This window comes from Eubalaena glacialis, chromosome 12, assembly GCF_028564815.1.
Source record: "Eubalaena glacialis isolate mEubGla1 chromosome 12, mEubGla1.1.hap2.+ XY, whole genome shotgun sequence".
Taxonomy (NCBI): domain Eukaryota; kingdom Metazoa; phylum Chordata; class Mammalia; order Artiodactyla; family Balaenidae; genus Eubalaena; species Eubalaena glacialis.
In genome coordinates, this window is record NC_083727.1 from 43,442,554 (window position 1) to 43,464,814 (window position 22,261).

The 22,261-nt window shown below is 38.3% G+C and overlaps 1 protein-coding gene across 1 annotated transcript in view; it reads right to left on the reverse strand.

Moving 5' to 3' along the window:
- The window catches only part of SLC35F1 (solute carrier family 35 member F1), a 400,751-nt gene that overhangs the window by 140,025 nt on the left and 238,465 nt on the right, over positions 1–22,261 (reverse strand). Inside the window, exon 2 of the mRNA XM_061206841.1 lies at positions 20,673–20,848. Within this exon, the coding sequence (XP_061062824.1) occupies positions 20,673–20,848 (176 nt within the window). The remainder of the gene's footprint in view (positions 1–20,672; positions 20,849–22,261) is intronic.

The window sequence follows — 22,261 nt, forward strand, 5'->3', positions numbered from 1 at the left end:
AAAAAATAACTTTTTAACAAGTTAAAAGTTATGGAAGTAGCTGCTTGGGAAAATTCTTTCCTACAATAAGGATATAGGAATATGTAAGAAAATAAATCACTTTTTCATTTGGCATTATTTAGGTGTTGTGAGCTTTGAGTGCAAAAAAAAAAAAAAGATCAACTGCAGATTAAAATTTTATAAAAAATGTAATATTTAGAAAGAGGGAAGTGATCACTCTCTTTCCACTCTGAACAGCAGAGAAGTGGGTTTTTCTCTCGCAAAGGGAAAAGGAATAAATGGAAGGTGCTAAGAAATCAGAATGGAGAGGGTCTGGAGAGGACTGCCTAGAGGAGAAAAGTGTGCATGAGGTGTGTTTCAAATATTTCAATGAGAAGAATTTAATATTCTATGGGGCCTCCCAAAATAGATTTAGGATACTGGGTATCAGTGAAAAAGGAAACAGGTTTTGAGTCATTGTGAGGAAGAAATTTAATGGTCAGAGTTGACCAAAGATGGGATGCATTTCCCTGGAATATAATGAGTTCAAAATACTTAAGTATACTCTGAGTCCCTGGTTTGGATATTGTAGAAGCAGAGATTATACAGGTGGAGTAGGTGACTCTTAAAGTCTCCATCAGTACTTTTTTGTTCTTTAAACAGTCTCACTATAAACAACAAAAAATTATTTTCCTTATTTGACTCTGTCTAAAATCAGATTAGTCAACTATGAACAATGTAGTGACTACAGATACTTTCTCAAATGGACCTAAAGTGCTTGTTACAAAACAAGCCTTTTCTCATACCCTTCAGGTATGACTTCTCACTTTCTGCCCCCAAATGTGGGTGTGAATACATCCTGAAAAATGGTAATTTTTAAAACTGCTAGCCATATTAGTTGGTAATATACATGTGTATGACAAAGACAATGGTGATGTTTGTGAAGGTGAGGCTGCTTCATGCCACGAAACTGGAAAACATCTGAGTGATGACATGTGGAGTTACCAGAGTATCCTTGGCAGGAGGAAACCACATAAAACTTTTTGTTTTCTTTTATAACCCAAATAATTCGCTTAATGTCATTGTGTTAACTGATTGGAAAATTTTGCTCTTTCTGATGGTTTTCTTCAAGTTAGAAAGAAATAGAATATTCCAAATTTGCATATTAAGTATTGAATTTCTTATATTTTTTGCCAATGAGGATTTGCCTTAACAGAGAAGGGTTGACAAGGATTCTTGTTATGACTTTTCACATCTCAAGTCTAAGAAAGAGATCAAGGAAAGTGGGCCATGTTGAGCTACTCAGTGGAGCTTGTCTCTCATTTCTAATTTGTCAATTTGAGTCTATAGGAAGTAAAAAATGAGAACTTTTTTTTTTTGGCCATGCCACACAGCATGCAGGATCTTAGTTCCCCCACCAGGGGATTGAAGGATTGAACCCAGGCCCCAGCAGTGAAAGCGCTAAGTCCTAACCACTGGACCTCCAGGGAATTCTCAACAGTCATTATTTTTATAATAAAAACAAACTGTAAAAATTAAACACTTAAAGGCTGGCACTGCCCATGACATATCCCAAAACACAACAAATACAATGAGGTAAAGGCAGAGCTGACTGTGATGGGAGGCAGAATTCCCATTTATAGGGCTCTGGTTCAAGTCTTGGCTCTGCTTCTTATTAGGTATATGCCTTTTATTTGCCTTCACTTTAAAAAGGTACTCTCATTATATATAGACTTGGGCTTCCCTGGTGGCGCAGTGGTTGAGAATCTGCCTGCCAATGCAGGGGATGCGGGTTCGAGCCCTGGTCTGGGAAGATCCCACATGCCGCGGAGCAACTAGGCCCGTGAGCCACAACTACTGAGCCTGTGCGTCTGGAGCCTGTGCTCCGCAACAAGAGAGGCCGCGACAGTGAGAGGCCCACGCACCGCAATGAAGAGTGGCCCCCCACTTGCCACAACTAGAGAAAGCCCTCGCACAGAAACAAAAGACCCAACACAGCCAAAAAAATAATAATAAAATAAATAAATTAATTAATTAAAAAAAAATCTCGTTCATATATAGACTTGTATGATGACAGGTTATTGTTTTTTCCAGCACCTTAAAAAAGTTGTTCCATAGCCCTCTTGGCCCTATTGTTTCTAGCAAGTGGTGTTTTTCCCTCTTTGTAATGTATCTTCTTTCTTTTGCTGCTTTCAAGATTTTCTCTTTGTCTTTAGTCTTTAGCAGTTTGACTATGATATACCCGGGTGTAGCCTTCTTTGCATTTATACTGCTTGGGATTTCCTGAGCTTCTTGGATCTATTTGATGTCCTTCAACAAATTTGAAAAGTTCTTAGCTAAGATTTCTTCAAATATTTATTCTGCCCCATTGTCTCTCTCTTCTTCTGGAGTCCAATCACATGCATAATGGATCATTTCATTTTGTCCCAGATAGTCTATTCTGTTTTGTTTTGTTTTTTTCACTCATTTTTTTCCTGTTCCAACTGGATATTTTGTACTCACCTATCTTCAAGTGTACAGATTCTTTCCTCTGCTGAATCCTACATTCTTCATTTATGATATTGTGTTTTTTTATCTCTAGCATTCCTACTTGACTATTTTAAAAATAGTTTCCTGGTCTCTGATGAAATTCCCCATATCTTCAACCTCTTCCACTAGAACTTATGATTTTTATCATAGTTATTATTAAGTTCTTGTCTGATAATTCCAATATCTATGACATCACTGGGTCTGTTTCTATTGATTATTTTCTCTCTTGACCATGTGTCACATTTTTCTTGCTTCTTCACATGTCTAGTAATTTTTTATTGTATCTGGACATTTTGTATAAAATAACAGTAGAGACTGAACTAAATAATATTTACTTTCCAAAAGAGGATGCCCTTTTTGTGTCAGGCTGCTTGGTTTTTGGGACTGAGTCAATCTGATCAGTGGGGCTGCACTTTCTTGTACCTTTAGTTTGACTTAGTTCACTGCTGACTTCAAATATTTGCAAGCAGGATCAGCACTACCTTTTTTCGAGACTTGAGGTTTGAGCACTGTTGAGGTTTTAGAGCTCTCTGCACTTTGCAACCAAGCAACCAACTGTCTGAACCATTAAAAAATATATCTTTGCATTATACCTCAGCTGACTACTGTTTGGGTTGCTGGGGAATTATCTTTGCTCTCCAGTCATGTGATAGGTTTTCTGCACCATAGAAATCTCTGTCTGGAATGTCTCTGAAAGATTTCCCTCAGCAATCCTGTCATGCCTCCAACCCTTGGAAGGTGAAAGTCTATAGTGCCTCAAGTTCATTTCTCTTAGATCTCCTGAACTGTTCCCTCCACCTTCAAAGGAAGACTGCCATGTACCTGGGAGGCTCCACACATCTCAGGTGGAATCTCTTTTAGCTCTCCTGCTCCACACCTCAGGCTTTGGTATACTACACGCCCAGCACTAGACACAGATCCATGCAATATAGTTTGCAGGTATACGTAGACCTGCTCTGTGGCTGGGGTCCTTTAGAATTAAAATCTGCCATACCAGCTCACATGTGGACAGTAAAAGCTAAAGTTTTGGTTGCCTTTTTTTTTTTACCTCTATGTGGATTCCTTCTCTTGTCACTCTGCCATGAATGAGAGAAGCTGTGAATCTTTTCTGTCTTACAAAGGGAATTTTCTGGAAAGTTTTTATACATTTAGGTCTCTTTTCTTCCTCAGCTTTCTGGTAGGTTCATAAAAACAATGATTTTATATGTTTTTTGTTGGTAGAGTGAGACTGACGGTCTTTTGTGATTTACTATATGCTAAATGGAAGCGGCTCTACACTTTTTGATAAGTCAGTATCTCAAAGCTTCAGTTTCTGTATCCATAAAATGACCTAAATGATGGTTATAAGGCTTATAGATGATGTAGTTGTGTTGTATATTCTCATTTCCTTTCTCTTTCTCCTTTGGGGGGTACTTGAAATGGTGCATAGCATGGTCATAAAATCAAACAAACTCACTATGCACTATTTCTTTCTTTCTCCCTCATTTAAGTGTGTTCTTCTCTGTCAATAATTATCCAAGTTGAATGGACTGGCTTTTCACCTGTTGCTTCAGAAAAGTCTTACTCATCCTGGAATATACTAGTTTTATTCAGAGCCAGAAGTAAATTAAAGGCCAACCCTAGAAAAGTCACATACAATTGAATACTGTCTCTCAAATATCAACTAGATTGATATTTTAATGAAACCACCTTGGAGCACATAAAATGATCAATATATATTAGTAAACAATTTTTATTTAATAGTCATCCTCATTTTTTTAGGGAGGAAATTTGAGTCACAGAGATATTAAGTTGACCTGCTTAAGGAAGGAACGTAACCATGGTAGAAACCGTCCTTGAATGTAATTTGACTATTCTGAATCCCACAGCAGTCATCTAAACCATGCTGCTAATTTATACTGATTTGGGATTCCTGGAACCTACTTCCATGCCACTTTCATTATTTTTTACAGAAGAGATTAAAAAACATATATACTAAACTGACTTCATTCTTTTTGTATTAAACATTAATAAAAATGCCACAAGAGTGAAGAAAACCATATGTAAATGACACTGAGCTATAGAAAAAGACAGGATCTATTTGGCTGATGGGCATATTCCTGCACTGATAATGGCTAAAATTATCTCTATTTCTCTCTCTGATCCATTCTTCTCAGACATATTAACACTGGTAAACCTCCCCTGGAATCCAAAATCCAAATGCTGGAAAATGCCCCTGGGTTATCCCTCATATTCTGCTTTCTAAGCAAAAATAATCTTTTTTTTTTGAATGGATATTCTGGTTATACCACAGCTAAACTGACTCAAGTACTTTAGTCTACATGATGCCCTAAAGGATTATTACTGATGTCATTTATGTGATCACAAGCTGTGTTTACAGCCATAAAGAAAGCTAGGCTTGGGTAGTATTAATAGCCCTACTAATTACACTACTATAAAAGGTTTATGGATGATATAAATTTCTACATTATTACTCCAATGTTTTGGCGGTGGCGTTCTTCCCGAGGAAGGTATCACAGGGCCCATTTGTTTTCCCTTCTTTGCACTAATTCATGAGGAGATGAAAACAAGAGACTGAGTTAAAGAAAGAAGGAAAGAAGTCCACTGGGACTTACCCTTACACCAAGAACAGACTGCAGAGGGATCATTATCATTTCATGTTTTTACTTTAGGGTTTAAAAGTTATTTCATCTTGCCCATAAACATGTGAAAGGATGCTCATTTCACTGGTAATTAAGGAAATGAAATTTAAAACAATAAGTATTTTTCACCTTTCAGATTGAAAAAAAGTTACTGATAATATCAAATGTCAATAAGTAAGTGGGAAAACAGATACTCCCAAATAGTGTTAGTATGCTTTTGAACTGGTAATACCTTTTGGAGAGGACAGATTCGGTGATATTTATCAATATTTAAAATGCCTCTTGACTCAGCATTTAAATTTTTAGAAATCTAAACTATGAGATACTCTCAGATGTATTTAAAGATATATCTACAAGGTTGTTTCTTGTAAATGGATGGAAATGCAAAATTGGCAACAATCTGTATGACCAGTAATTGTGAGTTTATCAATACTATCGTAGCAATTAAAAATGATTAGGTAAATATACATGTACTGAGATGGAAAAATTTCCAGTATATATTATTAAGTGAAAAAAGCAAGTTTCAGAACAATATGTATAGCTCCTAGCATTTACATGAAAAACACATTATAATTATGTACATGAACGCATATGCATAGAAAAATTCTGTGAATGGTGAATACAAAATTTTAACAAAGATTTCCTTTGAAGAAGAGAGTGGCATTTATGTGGTGGGTGAGAAGCACTATCTCATTTTTAAAAAAAATATTTATCTCTGTATTTGCAATGTTTATGAATGTTTGTAATGTTTATATTCATGTATTACTTGAGTAATTTAAAAATACAAATACATTTTATAAATGGTTATAACATTGTCATCTCAAATATTGTCTGAGTCTCTTGAGCTTTCATGGTTTCTTCTTAGTATTTAGCAGTTTTTATGAAGTATACATCTGCCTTAGAAGTACTCCAACAAAGATCTTTGATCAGAAGATTTTTTTATTAAGGAGATCTTCCAGTTTATTTTAACTTTCAACAAAAGTGAATTGATTTTATTTTATTTTTTAAATTTTTATTGGAGTATAGTTGATTTACAAAGTTGTGTTAGTTTCAGGTGCAGAGCAAAGTGAATCAGTTATACATGTACTTATATGCCCTCTTTTTTTAGAATCTTTTCGCATATAGGCCATCAGAGTATTGAGTAGAGTTCCTTGTGCTATAAAGTAGGTCCTTATTAGTTATCTATTTTATATATAGTAGTGTGTATATGTCAATCCCAATCTCCCAATTTATCCCTCCCGCCTCCCCCATCCCCTGGTAACCATAAGTTTGTTTTCTACATTTGTGACTCTACTTCTGTTTTGTAAATAAGTTCTTCTGTACTTTTTTTAGATTCCACATATAAGCAGTATCATATGATATTTGTCTTTCTGTGTCTGAATTGATTTTAATTGGAAGTTCTATATTAAGAGATGAACTGATTTCTTTTTTTTTTTGCTGCGCCACATGGCTTGCGGGATCTGGGATCTTAGTTCCCAACCAGGGATAGAACCCGCTCCACAGCAGTGAAAGTGCCGAGTCCTAACCACTGGACTGCCAGGGAATTCCAGAACTGAATTCTTTGAGTTTAGCGATAATGCTGTGTACAGAGCACAGTATGAACCAAAGTTATATCTTCTGAAACTAGTACCTAAAATATTAAGTTTATTTTTTTACATTACGATCAACGTCTCCTGCTCTAAAACCCAAGGCAACTTGCCTTGCACTTCAGAAGACACCCTACTCAGAAAACAAAAATTAGTTATTAAATCTCTGGTCTCCTTTCCTCAAGTAGATGGGCATATTAGAAAGCAGAAACAGCAACATCCTAGTATCTTGATTCTGAGTCTCTTTGAATCCTTGTTAAAAGACCGTATTTCGGTTTACAAAATGAAGCTGGAAAGTAGATGTTGATTTTAATTGACATGGGAAATAGTCACCTTTCATTAACCAATTCCTCTCCCAACTGTTTTTAAAAATCCTGGTTTCAATAAAAGTCACAAATAAACAAGATTTACATGATCATCCAAAGCCTGGTTGACTGCTGCACTTTAGCTTAGCATAAATAAAGTTTTAAAAGAGGGATTACAGTGATGAAGATGTGGCAGATGTCAGAGACAGAGAGCTGTTCAGGGGTGGTAGCGGCAGTCCAGGTGAGAAGGAATGCTCGGCAGTGCTAGGGTTGATGGGGATGGAGAGAGGGCATCTGAAGGGGTCTCATCAGGTGCTGGTACCCAGTGGGCTCAATAAATATTTGTGAAATTTAACTGAAGACAACTTTGTACCATCAATATATTCCACAATCAAATGAAACTTCAACCTCAGAGATGGTGGGACTTTTCTAAGTTAGTTGCTGGCTGTGTTTAAGCTTTAACCTTGGGAGCTGCATTGATACACAGGGGATACCTATGGCTAGAGATATGCTTGCTAAGGGGAGATACTCTTTTCTGGTTTTCAGGTGAAGCCATGAATAAATAGATTTAGATCAGGGATTTTGGTACAAGATTAAGAGGATGCAATAATGGTTTCTTCAAGGGAATTATAATCATTGCTGTACTTAGTTGGATATTTATCTGTGCTACTTTCTAGAAATGAATTGGAACTACTGGAAATTGCACCTATTGTAACCCTAGTTTACTCCTCTAGAATACTACGAAATGGAAACCTAACACCCTGAAAGAGATGTGATGAATACGTGCTGAATGGAGCATGCTGAACACTAAGAAAATAAGATGTGCTAGTTGGTTGAAAGCAAGCGGTTGATATTTTGTCCTTCCTTCTCACCCCTCCACATACGCTAAAGGTCCCAGTGAGTGGTTGGCAGCCTTTTCCCTTTGTCAGGTACTGGAATAAAGGCTGTAAACTCTGATATCCTCCACTGTATTATTACTTTTCATTTTATAACATTAAATTATTGTGGTTTCTATTTTATGGTTGTTAGAAACTTGAGAAGAGCTTAAATTCATGTAACAGTAAGTGCTAAAGGTACATTCCTAAATCACCAGAAAGGTAGACTTCTTAAAAGGATAAAGCCAGAAAAGTAAAGGGCTATTTTCCACTACATAAAGGGGTCACTTAAGTCAGGCAAAAAGACGTAAATCTGTGATCCATAAATAAACTGCCTGTAAGAGGAGAAGAGACTTTTGAGGGTCTTGGGAGCCACTAATAATCATGAAAATACCAACTGCTCTAGCTCATAGACGCCTAGCAGCCAGGAAGTTGCCACAGCCAAGTCTAAATAAAGGAGGTGGGTGATGTCTGTGCTGCGTTCTCCCAGGAGACAGCATGGGGGGTGGTGCAGGGACTGGGGGAACAGCTGCCACTCTTCTGAATGCAAAGTCAGGGTCCTGGAGCAAGGGGTGTGCACCATCAAAGAAAGGCCAAGAGGAAGGTCATGAAACAGCAATGGATTGATTCTAACTGCTTGGACTGAATCCTTCTGCTGTGAATAATTGGGAAAGGGTGGCTGAATGGAGCAAAGAGTGATAAAATGGATAGCAGAGAAGTAAATTCTTTTGCAACGGAAATTTGGTGGAGATAAGGGAAAGCTGGGGGGGGTGGCGCTCAGCTCTGTCTGTACTCTTGCAATGACAGGGACTGTTTCCTCTCCTCCTCTTGTCTGTGAGCTTAGAAGGGGTGTCAGAAGGGAGATCATCTTCACTCAGTTAGGTATCCTTCACACCTGGTAATACAGTGCCTAACAGAACAAGGCCCTCAAGAAGTGTTTGCCGACCTAATGAATGAAATAATGTATGAAAGAATACATAAAGGAGGAATGAGCAACTGAGGAAAGTAAGATAACTTAAATTTAGATAAGAGAAAGTTGAATAGATGTAATCAGGTCAGAGTGTTCTAGAAGGTTCTGTATGAAGTAATCATGGGCAGAACTAAAACTATAAACCTCTGTAGGCTAGGGAGAATTTGAATCCTTGGCTTGTACACCAGGTTGATTCCTTCAGTTAAGAGACACTGAGTATAGGAACACATTTATCAATGACTTTCCTGTCAGATATCTAAATTAGTCAACATATCTGATACCAAAAAAAGAGAAATCAGGGATTGAGATCTATTAGGTTTCCATATAGTAAACAACTTACAATTTTTAACAGTGCAGAGACTTCTACATTTATGCCACTTATATAAGCTCTGCCCACACATTTCTGTGAAAAAGAAGTTACCAAGTTCCTTAACTTTATTTTTAGAAGTTGAGGTCTTTGCTTGCTCCTGAGTGATCTTAGTTTCTTTTAGGCTGACAAAAGTGTAAAATCAATAGCTTGCTTAAAGCTGTGCTATAATGGTCCTGAGTTTAACACAGCACAGCTGGAAATTTCGGCCTCCGCGAATGACATTCACTAAGCCAAAAGTTGAATTGTGCGTGTAGGTATAGAACCAGCTGCTTTGAATTTGCTGAGGCCCTAGTAGTCCATTGAGTTTGTCTGCAGCGTGTTCTTCTTGCTGAAAGATGGCTGAGCGATGGCTCCGCGATCTGTGACAGCCTCTCCCCTTCTTAGCTAGAGAATGACGCACTGGCGGCCTACACTTCCCTGGCTGTGTAGCCCCCAGTGCTTTGTGCTCTCTCTGGGTATTTCGCAGCTCTTTTTCATCTTGGACTACTTTTATTTTTTCCTATTGTCACCCTGATTTTATTTTTCAACTTTAAAATAGAAATAATATTCTTACCCTGTCAAAAAATGGGAGCGAGATTCCCTCCTTCCCCTTCTGATTTCTTGTAGTTTGGACCATTAGAGTGAAGTTATGCTTGAAAGTTGAAGGGGGGCTCTGGCTCCTTCTGAACAGATTCTGGGTGCCCATGGTCTCCCACCACGTAGCTTCCTCAGGCAGGAGGGAGCCCCACTCTACATGCTGGTGGGGGAAGGACTTGGGCTCAGGCATTTCAGAATTAGTCCTGTTCTAGTATAATAATTATATCAATGAATTCCCTCATTCACAATGGACACCGTAGGTAAGAAAGCATCTAAAATGTCTCTCCTTTTTGATCCCTCTGTAAATCATACCAGTGCCTACTCTGACATCCAGTGACAAGTTAAGGAGAACATAAGTGCTGGGATATGGCTAATGAATTTCAGGGTCCGCATGATAGAATTGATTCAAATTAAGGGGTACATGTGTAAAATCCAAATTTCTGGGGAGGAAAATCAATCATTTATTAAGCAAATCTAATTCCAATGATGGCAGATTATATTCATTGAATGCTTTTTATATGTCTGACACTGTGCTAGGAGTTTTCCACATATATTACCTCACTTGGTCCACATGAAAGCTGTAAGGCAGTTACTATTATTATCCTGACTTGTGAAATGAAGAAATACCACACAGGCAAGTTAAACCAGGATGACTCAATGGCTCTTGAATTTCTATTGAACTGAGAAACAGAAAAAGTCTAGATCCTAATTGTTTAAAGTTACATTTTAATTTAGTGAACATAAGTAATAATTCCCAAATATGATTTTTAAGGGTAGACATTTTCTTAGACATGACTAATTAGGCAGTTAAAGGTAAAATAAAGTAATATTCATGTTCTTTCATACAAAGACATATCAAATAGTAACAAATGGTCACAAACAAATTTTGATCATATTTTCTTTTATCTGGAAGCAATTTCTTTTATATTTTTTCCTCATATAGGTCACTGAAGGGGCCCAGTCACTCCAACTTGTAGTCAGAACCCACCATTTGCAAGAATCACATTTAAATTTGGTGAGTTACACATTCTTCTTCCTGGTCCTCAAAAACTCAGAAATGGAAACCAATGAAACCAGACAGTCAAAAAAATGCATGGACAGGGAACTCTGATCTAAAGATAATCACAATGCAATTCTAATCCTGTGAAGAAAAAAAAAGTTTGCTTCATTGTTTTATCCCCCCCCCCCCCCCCCGCAATTCTCATGCAGCAGACTGCAATAGTGTCTGCAAGATGGCTAACTGCTGAGTCTTTGATTTAATGAAAACTTAGGGAAAGCAATTCAACTCACTGCAGGGACTGCTTTGTTCTTCCATTATGATTCTTTTTTAATGAGAAAGATGATTGTAAGGATAAATTCTATTCCTCTGAATTTTTACACTAATTACATACAAAGCACTATTTTGGCAGAAGGGGACTTATCTCCTTCAGGCAATATAGTTATCATCTTGTAACCACCCTTCAATCTCCCACAAGAATGCTGGAGCTTCGTGCCAAGAATGAGTATTGCTCTATGCCAGCTCTCAGCATGGATAGATGAATGCTTAAAGATTTCCAGAATTAACAGTCAACATAGACTCCAGATAAAACAGGGAGACAATCCCTCCCTTCATGCTTATATGCTGTTTGGAATAGAAGAATCAGAAGGGCATCCATTAATGAAGTATTTGGCATGGGGAATAAGGGAGGGCCTGATGTATAGTGTGTGTGTGTGTGTGTGTGTGTGTGTGTAAGTTTATGTAAGGATTCATTAAAAGAAAATGGTGTTGCATATTCATGTCATTTTCCTTCAATCTAAAAGTCATTTATTGTGCTAAGTGATATTGAAAGTTCTGGCTAAGGAATCACTCTATTTGAGATTCAGTCACTTTAGCACAAACAGTATATGCACTATTAGGTACTGTAAATTTGGTTAAGACTGTGGGAGACTTGACTTGGTGCAGATTCACCCTGTAAGCACTGCATATGTATGAAATTCATGTACTTTTACATTATTTAATGGATTGTGAGCTTGATAAATAATAATTCATGTCCCACGAACAAGTTCTTTAGAGTAGGTACATTTTCTGGGGTTGGAGGAAACTGTACTCATTCTTGCATTCTGAAAGCATGCCACAATGAAGTAGGAAGTTTTAATGGCATTTCCTAATATCCATAAGTGACTGAGGGAATAGCTACACATTGGAAACTCTGAGCCCAGTGATACGTTATTTCATCATGGCAACCATGGAGTGAGAGTAGACAGTCAGTTCTCTTTCTTTTTTTTTTCCTTTGGTCAAGTGTATTAAAGTATAATTTATATGTAATAAAAGGCACCCCTCTTAAGTGTACAGTTTGAAGAATTTTGACAAATGTATATAGTCATGTAACCTCTACAACAATCAAGGTATACAGAACATTTCCATTACCCCAAAAGTTCCCTTGTGTCCCTTTGCAGTCAACACCCCACTCCCCACTCTAACAACCATTGATCTATTTCCTGACTTTATAGTTTTGCCTTTTCCAGAACATCACATTACTATGCATTATGTAATTATACAGTGTATAAGCTTTCGTGTCTGGCTTCTTGCACATAGCATAATGCTTTTGAGATTAATCCATATCATTGCATGTATCAGTAGCGTTTTCCTTTTATGGCTGAGTCATACTCCATTGTGTGCATTTACCACAACTGTTTTTCTCCTTTCACAAATTGATGAGCATTTGGGTTGGTTACAGTTTGGGCTTATGAATATGAATAAAACTGCAATGGACATTTGCATATAGTTCTTTGTGTGGATATTATGTTTTCATTTCTCTTCGAAGAATGTGATTGATGGGTTACATGGTAAGTGGATGTTTAACTTTATAAGAAACTGCCAAGCCGTTTTCCAAGGTGTCCGTATCGTTTTGCATTCCCAGCAGCAGTATATGAGAGTTCCAGTTGCTCCATATACTGGCAGGCAGTTTAGCTAGAAATGGATTTTAATTTTCTCCTTTGATCTTCTCTAACAATTTCCCAGCATGGTTTGTGTATAAATCCCTTCACCCCCCCCCCCCCCGCTGCCCCACCTTCTCTTCTCCCTTCCCCAACACAAGCACAATTCCCATGGAGTGTCCACCAAGGTTCATTTCAGAAATCACTGAGGTACAACCTTTCTATACTCTGGGGGATAAAACTCTCCAATCATACATATGAAGTAAAAATAAATGCAACATGACAAGGAACAGGAATGGAGGTTTGCCAAGTTATTTCCCACAAGGGAGATGTTTTAAGAGGCTCCAATGACTATTACCTCACCAGACGTAGGTAACTGACAGTAATATCTCCCCCACGACTCTCAAGGGAGTTACAATTCAGTATTTACATTTGTCAAGTCCTTCCTTATCCAACCATCTAACAATCCCTTCTCAGTGATTTAGTCAAGGTTATCCAGAGAACTGGAAACTGAACTAGCTGTGTATGAGCAGAACTCAGGCTTCAACATACAAGATGGCCAAAAAGCACATGAAACGATGTTCAACATCACTAACTATTAGAGAAGTGCAAATCAAAACTACAGTGAGGTATCACCTCACATCGGTCAGAATGGCCATGATCAAAAAACATACAAACAATAAATGCTGGAGAGGGTGTGGAGAAAAGGGAACCCTCCTACACTGTTGGTGGGAATGTAAATTGGTACAACCACTATGGAGAATAGTATGCAGGTTCTTTAAAAAATGAAAAATTGATCTACCATATGATATGGCAATCCCACTCCTGGGCGTATACCTGCAGAAAACCATAATTCGAAAAGATATATGCACCTTAACATTAGTTGCAGCACTATTTACAATAGCCAAGACACAGAAGCAACCAAAATGTCCATCGACAGATGAATGGATAAAGACGATGTTGTACATATATACAACATCACTGGAATAATGGAATATTACTCAACCATAAAAAAGAATGAAATCATGCCATTTGCAGCAACATGGATGGACTTAGAGATGATCATATGAAGTGAAGTAAGTCAGACAGAGAAAGACAAATATCATATGATATCACTTACATGTGGAATCTAAAAAAAAATGATACAAATGAACTTATTTACAAAACAGAAACAGACTCACAGACTTTGAAAACAAACTTATGGTTACCAAAATGGGAACATTGGGGGGAGGGATAAATTAGGAGTTTGGAATTAACAAATACACACTACTATATATGAAATAGATAATCAACAAGGACCTACTGTATAGCACAGGAAACTCTACTCAATATTCTGTAATAACCTATATGTGAAAAGTTCTGAAAAAGAATGGATACATGTATATGTATAAATGAATCACTTTGCTGTACACCTGAAACTAACACAAAATTGTAAATCAACTGTACTCTAATATAAAATAAAATTAAAAAACAAAACGAAACTGAGGCTTCTGCTCTGAGAAAATCCTGGATCCTGCTTTAACTCTTTTTACTGCTCTGGCCTGTGTTTTTGACTTCCTATGGTAAGCACCAAAGAAAATTCCAACAAAGGCAAGGGGCAAAGATTCACAGAGGCAGAGCCATACAAACAGAACTGGGGAGGTGAGATCTTCAGGGGATTCTAGGGTCTGACATACTGTGAAATGCCAGATACCTACGTTTCCCAGACCTTGTTGTTGTTTTCTGAGAGGTCTATATTATTTCGTATGAAGTCCTACATTTCTTCTAATTACACAGATATTTTAAATCTTGCAACATTGGTAATTGAGAATTTAGCCTATGTAACTGTAAGAAGTGTAAGAAGTATAGTGTTTCTGCAGAGAACAAATATGAAGCCTGCCTTACATTGGAAGAGGCAACAATTATCTTCTGATTAATGTCTCCCCAGCCACCACCAAAAGGAGCAATACTTTTTTGGTACAAATTCTGAGAAGAACATTCTTGTGGGGACTAGACTACTGGGCCATGAGTTGCATCCAGCTATTGTGTGTAGACAAGGCTGTCATCTTTATATATTTCTCTCACCAATCCTGCCCTGCCTGAGTGCTCCGGATGAAAAAAGAAGATAGTGGGTAAAAGGGATCAGGAGAGGGTGAGTGCTTGATATTCCTGAGCTGACTTAATGCCTTCAGCCTCCCCACTGAGAACTGAAATTTGAACCTAGACCTCTAGGATTTCTGTCTTCTGGAATTTAATGTTCAAACCGAGAATATTTCTCTTGAACAGTAAGGCACGAATTTACTTTTCAGTATTCTCTTTGGAAAAAATCAAAGGGATTACACATGATGATATTTTTGTGTGTTCTGTTAGTACTATTAGTAACTTGTTTCATTTTCACACTCACCCAAAGAAATATATAAAAGATTCAACAAATATTTTAATGTGTATGGAAGAATTTGCTGGAATTCATGCAATACTCGTCAAATTTTTAGCTGCAAGCTTGTCTTTTATTCAAAATTGGAAGAGCTTATAAAAATATCTTTCAGTGAAAAAGCAAAACTTGTAGAACCAGTCACCAGGAATATCTCTAGTGATGCTCAACAGTGGCAACCTTTTCTTCTCTTTCTAGGGTCTGTATACAAAAAGAAGCAGGCACTTCTGATTCTATCCATGCGTTCATTACTGATACCCATTCTTTCCCCGCCATCATGACTTGAGGAAGAACACAAGGGACGAAAGCGTTTTCTTTTCACTCTCAGCATCCTGCTTTAGCTCCACAGTCCTTACCTCCCCCATCGCTGAGCAACTTGTTGATAAGGAAAACAAAAAGAAGTTGGAGAGGCAAGAACTGAGAAAAATTGGCAGAAGAAAAGGAAGAAGAAATTAGTGACTATTTAAAAATTGTGTGGTTTATATATATTCAGAAGTTAAAAACTGCCAAAAAAAGAACCATGGATATCTACTATTTAAGAACTGCTGAAAGTAGTTCTGGGAAGCAGCAGGATTCTTGCAATAATTGATAAAAGAAGCTTATGGGCAAAAAGTTTGATGACATAATTTTTCTTGATAAGAAATATATCCTATTTCACCTTTGTTTTAAAAGCCTGTCACATTTCTTGCTTCTACATCCAAATGCAAGAACTGAGTGGTCTTTAGTTGTTCATAGTCTTTGCTTTTTGTGTTTCTCTGCTTCCTGATTTCAGCTAGTATTACATGGAATTTTAAGAAAAAAGTAGGCATGAGGAAGAGGCTTCCCAGGCAAATCCGTAAGTTTTGGGAAGCTTCACTATACTTTCTTAGTCATATACCTGTGAGATAATAGAAATATATATATATCGTTCTCTGCCCCCAGTTCCTGGCACAGAGCTCCCAAAACACTTGTAATTTCCTAAGTGAGAAGAACGCTAGGAGCATATTTTGTTCTAATATTTGGTCTTTGACCCTAGTTCCTGACACAGAGCTCCTAAATCCCTTACAATTTCCAGGGAGATAGGAATTTCTTTTGTTTCTAATGAGGTGGCTCTTGGAGCGCTCCTGGATGGGGCTGGTCACCAGAAACACCAAGCTATGATTAGAAGCCTGGAATTTTCAGCCCCGCCTTCCCATTTTCCAGAGAGAGGAGAGGGGCTGGAAATGAAGTTAATGATCATGCCTACCTAATGAAGCCTCCATAAAAATTCTAAAAGCACGAGGTTTGGAGAGCTCTAGGGTTGGTGAACACGTGACATGGAGGTGCTAAGAGTGCTGTGCCCAGAGAGGGCGTGGGGGCTCCACGACCCTTTCCACACACCTTGCCCTACTCACCTCTTCCATCTGAGTGTACATCTATATCCTTTATCACATCCTTTTGCAATAAACTGGTAAACAGTAAGTAAACTGCTTTCCTGAGTCCTGTGAGACGCTCGAGCAAATTAACCAAACCCAAGGAGGGTTCGTGGGAACCTCTGATCTATAGCAGGTAGGTCAGAAGCACAGGTAATAACTTCTATCCATCTCCAGATAGAACTGTCAGAACTGAGTTATATTGTAAGACACCCAGCTGGTGTCACGGAATTGCATGGTGTGGGAAAAGCCGCACACATCTGGTGTCAGAAGTATTGTGGTGTGGTGGTAGAGTGAGAGTAAAGGAGAAACACAAGAGGAGGACTACGTTTTTCTTTACAATTCCTGAAACCCTACTTTGTACATATAGTGTGAGTGGATTTCAGGCATTACTTCAATGGGTATATATATATATATATTTTTTTGGCTGTGTTGGGTCTTCGTTGCTGCACGTGGGCTTTCTCTAGTTGCAGCAAGCAGGGGCTACTCTTCGTTGTGGTGTGTCGGCTTCTCCTTGCGATGGCTTCTCTTGTTGCGGAGCACGGGTTCTAGGCATGCAGGCTTCAGTAGTTGTGGCACGCGGGCTCAGTAGTTGCGGTGCACGGGCTCTAGAGTGCAGGCTCAGTATTTGCGGCGCACGGGTTTAGCTGCTCCACGGCAGGTGGGATCTTCCTGGACCAGGGTTCAAACCCGTGTCTCCTGCATTGGCAGGCGGATTCTTAACCACTGCACCACATTGTCTGAGTAACTTCCCCAAAGTGGTTACAACTAACCAAGTAACAGCTATCTAAATTTTATCTGAATTCTCAAATGTGATACACTGTCATTGGAACTACTTTTTTGAAGTACATTTTTTTCTACAGAGTTGTATTAAAGAAGCTCTTTAGGAGAAACAGCAAGATTTTTAAAAATTTTAGAACCATCTGGAATAAAAAAACCTAGCTCCAATCACGAAGGGCTAGCCTTAAAACTTGCTCTACAGTATATAATTTTTTTTAAGGAGGATGGTCTTTGTAGGAATCAATTTTTGGTTTTCTACAAATTTTTGTAGGAACCAATTAATAATCAGGGACAAATTCAAAACTCGAGTTTGAACTGGCGTTACACTGAAACTTATACTGCATTCTGTTGCTTCAGAGTCTTTGATCATTGGTTCAGTGCAAATTTGGTGAGGAGAATTCACTTTAACTCTGAAGTCAAATTTCCACAAGGCTTTTATAATAACATCACCCTTAATGCTCTTGAAAGGCTTCTTGCATTTATCACATTGTGTTTACATGTGACAATCATACATTTTATAATTAAAATGATAAAGAAAGATTGTTAACTCCTGAGTCTAACTTCCTGCTATTACGTGGCCTAAGGTGGTATCAAATGAATATGGTGGCCCTGTGGAGCCAGTGACATCTGTGCTGGAAGAATTGGGAAGGCTGGCATCTTGCTCAATCCTGACCTGCAGCGCTCCCGGCAGAGTACTTAGAAGTACCTGGAAGGGAGGAGAAAATGTGGCCATGACAGCACTTCCCTCACACACATCACACTTTCCATCCTCTCCTCTTTGCTCTGTTCATTCCCTCTCAAATCTTGAGGTGCATGAGGAAGGAGATTATTATGTCTCTAGAACATGGCACTGAATCAGCCTATACAAAATTAATGTAATTACTATGTTGATTTCCAGATGTTAGCTTAATGCCAGCCTATTAAAACTTCTAAAGATGAAGCTTAAAACAAACAAACATTCTGAGTAAACACCCAAATAAAGACATGCCAGCATATTTAGTGATAATCTGAGGCAATGCAGAAATCTCTGGATAGGGCATTTTAGAAACTGATTCTCTCCATCACCAACTGCAATGACAGAATTTTCTCAGGTCTTCTTCAGTCTTTTCCTTCCAAAGAGCCTCTGAATTCCTTGCTGCTTCTGGTCCTTGGCCTCCTTCCAGTCGTGCCTCTGCCCTGCCCACCCTCGCCATCCTCTCCCAGCACCGTTTACAGTCACATCCTCCTGACATCAGTGCTGTGCCTCACTAGACTTTGCCCCCAGGGCTGGTTTCTTATCCAGGGTTTTGAAATTCAAGGGGAAAAATCCTCCTTTTGCTCAAACCTGTCTCCCTTCCCTCTTCCTTCCTCCCCAGACCGCACATGGGTGGGCACAGTGGGCCATGAAGGCACCCAGCCCTGGCCTGGGAGGGGCCCCTACTCTTCCTAGTTCTGTAGCCTGGAGCAGGTTCCTGACGGTGGGGGAGCCTCCGATCTCTCATTTATAAAATTTTGGATAATAATTCTTATTTCCTTGGATTGAAGGAGTAAAAGAGGTAATTCACATATGTAGTAGCTGGCACATTATAAAGCCTTGACAGAAGGTATTATTATTAACTTTGGGTCTTTTTCTACATTTAGTTTTTTAAGCTTTTCTGTCTCTACCTGTAACTGTGAAATTATTCTCTGTTTCTTAGAATGGCTTGATTTTATTTTTTTCCCTGATGAGAGTTTTTGTTAAATCTCTGGGCTCCTGGAAAGTAAGACTGACAAGAACCCAAAGGCTAGTTGTCTTGTAGTCTAGACTGTTTGGTTCTAAAAATCTCTAGAAAACGTAAATTCACCACTTTTGTTTGATTTTTTTTGGTTATATTAGAGTGTTGCAAAATTGCTCTTCATTTCATCTTACTATCCTTAATTATAATCCTTGTACTGTGCTAAAATCATTCTATTCTTTAATAATTCTAAACTATTATTCAAACTTTCATTAAGTGATTTTTAAGTTGAACTGCATAGCTCTCTCATCTTGAACGACCAAACTATACATTCCTCATGTTAACAGTCTCTCATAAGTAAATTTCTAATTATATGCCTCCCCAATTTCCTCATTTTCTGGAGTTCTTTCCTGGATTGAGGCACCAATGGTGAAATTGTGGGTATAACTGTTTAGATAATGCATTTGTGGCATTCAAAATCATTAGCTTCCAAATCCTACTGAGGAAATATAGCTGAGACTCAATGTCTATAACTTCTGTAGCCTGAGGTTTTATTTGAAATTTTACTCTTAAATTAATTATGCCTACGATTGTTAAATTTTAAAAAACAAACACCAATAACACCAATATTTGAGAAGTAAATGAAATTAGCTTTTCCAATACTTTAAACAAATCCCAAGTTAAACTAGAATTCAGTCCTAACTTGTTCATTTTTACTCTCCCTCTAAGATGAAATCTAGTCCTGGTCAAATCACTTTAATTAAGCAATATTACTCTGAAGGACAATCCAAATAAGGAAATGTAAAAATTCAATGCTGATATACGATTATTAGCAAAGTTTCTAAAGAGTATGACTGTTAGGATTGATGTATATGGCTATACACATATCTTTATTCATTATTATGGTATATAATTGTCTTCAAACCTATTAATGGCTACTTTTCAGTGCATATTTTACAGTCAACAGCTGCTACTGGGGGATTATTATTGGCAATTTCTGGGCCATAGGTATAATCATAAGTCTCTGAAGTATATCCTCCAGAGATATACCCCAAGGATTGCAATTGCCCTTTAATAAGTTTTTCTTGCACTGACTCTTGGAGGACTTGTTTCATTGTTTTGGCTCTCTTAAGTTTAGACAGAACATCTCACATGGCCATTTGTGGTAGCTTTCTTTTCTTTCTTTTCCCCTTTGTTATTACTAGAGTTGTTTGTGTTTACTATTTTTATCTTTCTCGTGACACTTTCCCAAGAACATATATTTGTCTGTAATCCCCTTGGATTTCTAAGGGTTAGCATTTATTAAGACAGCTTCATCAGGCCTGTTCCAGGTTCCAGGGAAGCAGTCTATTTAGATTCACTGAGGGGTACAAGGAATGCTAACAGGAATTCAAATATAAGCAATTGTACATTTCTGCCTATACATGCATTTCCTACTTCCTGCTGAATTCACACAATTTATGCTTCTTTGTGATTTACTCACTCATTTTGTTTGCTGTATTACTGCAAAATAGAAAAGTGAGATTTGGGGTGTTGAATTGTCTTACGACGCTGTAGGTGAATAAAGTTAATCTGGTCATCGCTCATCACTCTTGTAGATGTTGCTAAAAGAGAAACGAAGCTATATTCTTGGGATTTTGCATGCTTACCTTGTCTGACAGCTAGTGTGGTGGTATAGACCAAGAAGAGAAGGATGTAATTGAGGAAACTCTGGAAGACTGGTGTATTGGCATGGAAATCTTCTGACAGGTACTTGCTGGTCAAGCTAATTCCACAAATAAGGAGGGATAACACCTGGCCTAGAGCCACAGAGATTAACATCTCCCTGAGAAATAAAGAGAAACATAGCAAAGATCAGCAGAAAGTCCATTAGAACAATCACTTAAAATTTACTGAGCACTTGTGCCATTCACTAGGCTAAGTGCAATAAACAGTATTTCTTTTAATCCATCATAGCAATGCTACCTTACTGGGGTTTTGCAGAGGAAGAAACCAAAGTTTAGAGGGGTTAAGGAATTTCCTTACAGTCGCATAACTAGGAAGTGGCAAAGCTGAGATTTGAGACCAAATCTCTCCAAGTGATCCTGGCTTCTACCTACTGAGCCCTGGAGCTCTGGGGGGAAATTAACATCACCCTGATGCCACCATGGCATGAACAAGTGTTCAGAAACCTGAGACAGAACCTGAACACTGACGAAGCAGGACCATATTCCAACCTTGTCCTCAGGTTCTTGTACCAAAAAATGGAGACTTTTTTCTTCATAGACCGAAATCTTGGCTCTAGGAACACTTAGGTAAAGGGGCTATACAAACCCCTGATAATCTAAAAGGACTATCTCCTCTCCATTCCCAGATATTGAACAGTTTGTTCTAACAAGCACTAATAAGAACTAGTCTCTGCTCTCCTCTGCTCAAGTCGCAGTTGCTGACACATTAAAACTCTCATTCATGAAGGAAATTTAGTGACTGAGGTGGTACAATAAGACATTTCAAATTCTGTGAATATTTTCTACGGCTTTTTTTATAGGCACTGGCCCTACAGACTACTGTAGTGGAGATTACAGGCAAGAGTCAAACGGTTCACTTTGCATAGAAATAAAATGCCCATGTGGGCTTTATGGTTACATCCACCTGTACGCTCTGACACAGGACAAGCCCCTGGCTTCTGCAAAGCAGACTTTTGCTCTCCCCAGGAGTCTCATCTGACTTTCCTGGTTTATTTATTTAAAGAAAAAGCAACATAAAATAAGCAAAGAGTAGTATTTCTAAACAGAAAAGCATTAGGCAGAGCATCTGCAGCATTGCATATTCCCTCCCCCATGGCAGATGTGAATCCATCTTTCTGGAAGGGGCACTGGGCCCCTGGACAGGGTTCTGGGTAGATACCTTGGTGGTATCCTTCTTTTTAAAAAAGGCATCCATCACTCATTCCATTTGCTTCCATGAGGAGGAAAAATTGTGGCAATGCATGTGGACCTATGAAAAAGACTCTGCAGAGGTTAGCCTGTAACATATTGGCAGAGGCTGCCTTGGTAGATGGGTAGATTGCTCTGTTTCCAGGTACTGGCCCCGACCCTTCAATTCAATCTTCGTAAAGGTGTCAAAGGAGTCAAAGCAATATTTTTAAACATATAAGTTTAAAATGTCAGTCTGTTGCTTAAAATCCTACCCTATAGATGATACCCTATAGATGGTACCCTACAGAATGCAGTGATCTATAAGGCCTATGTTACACCAT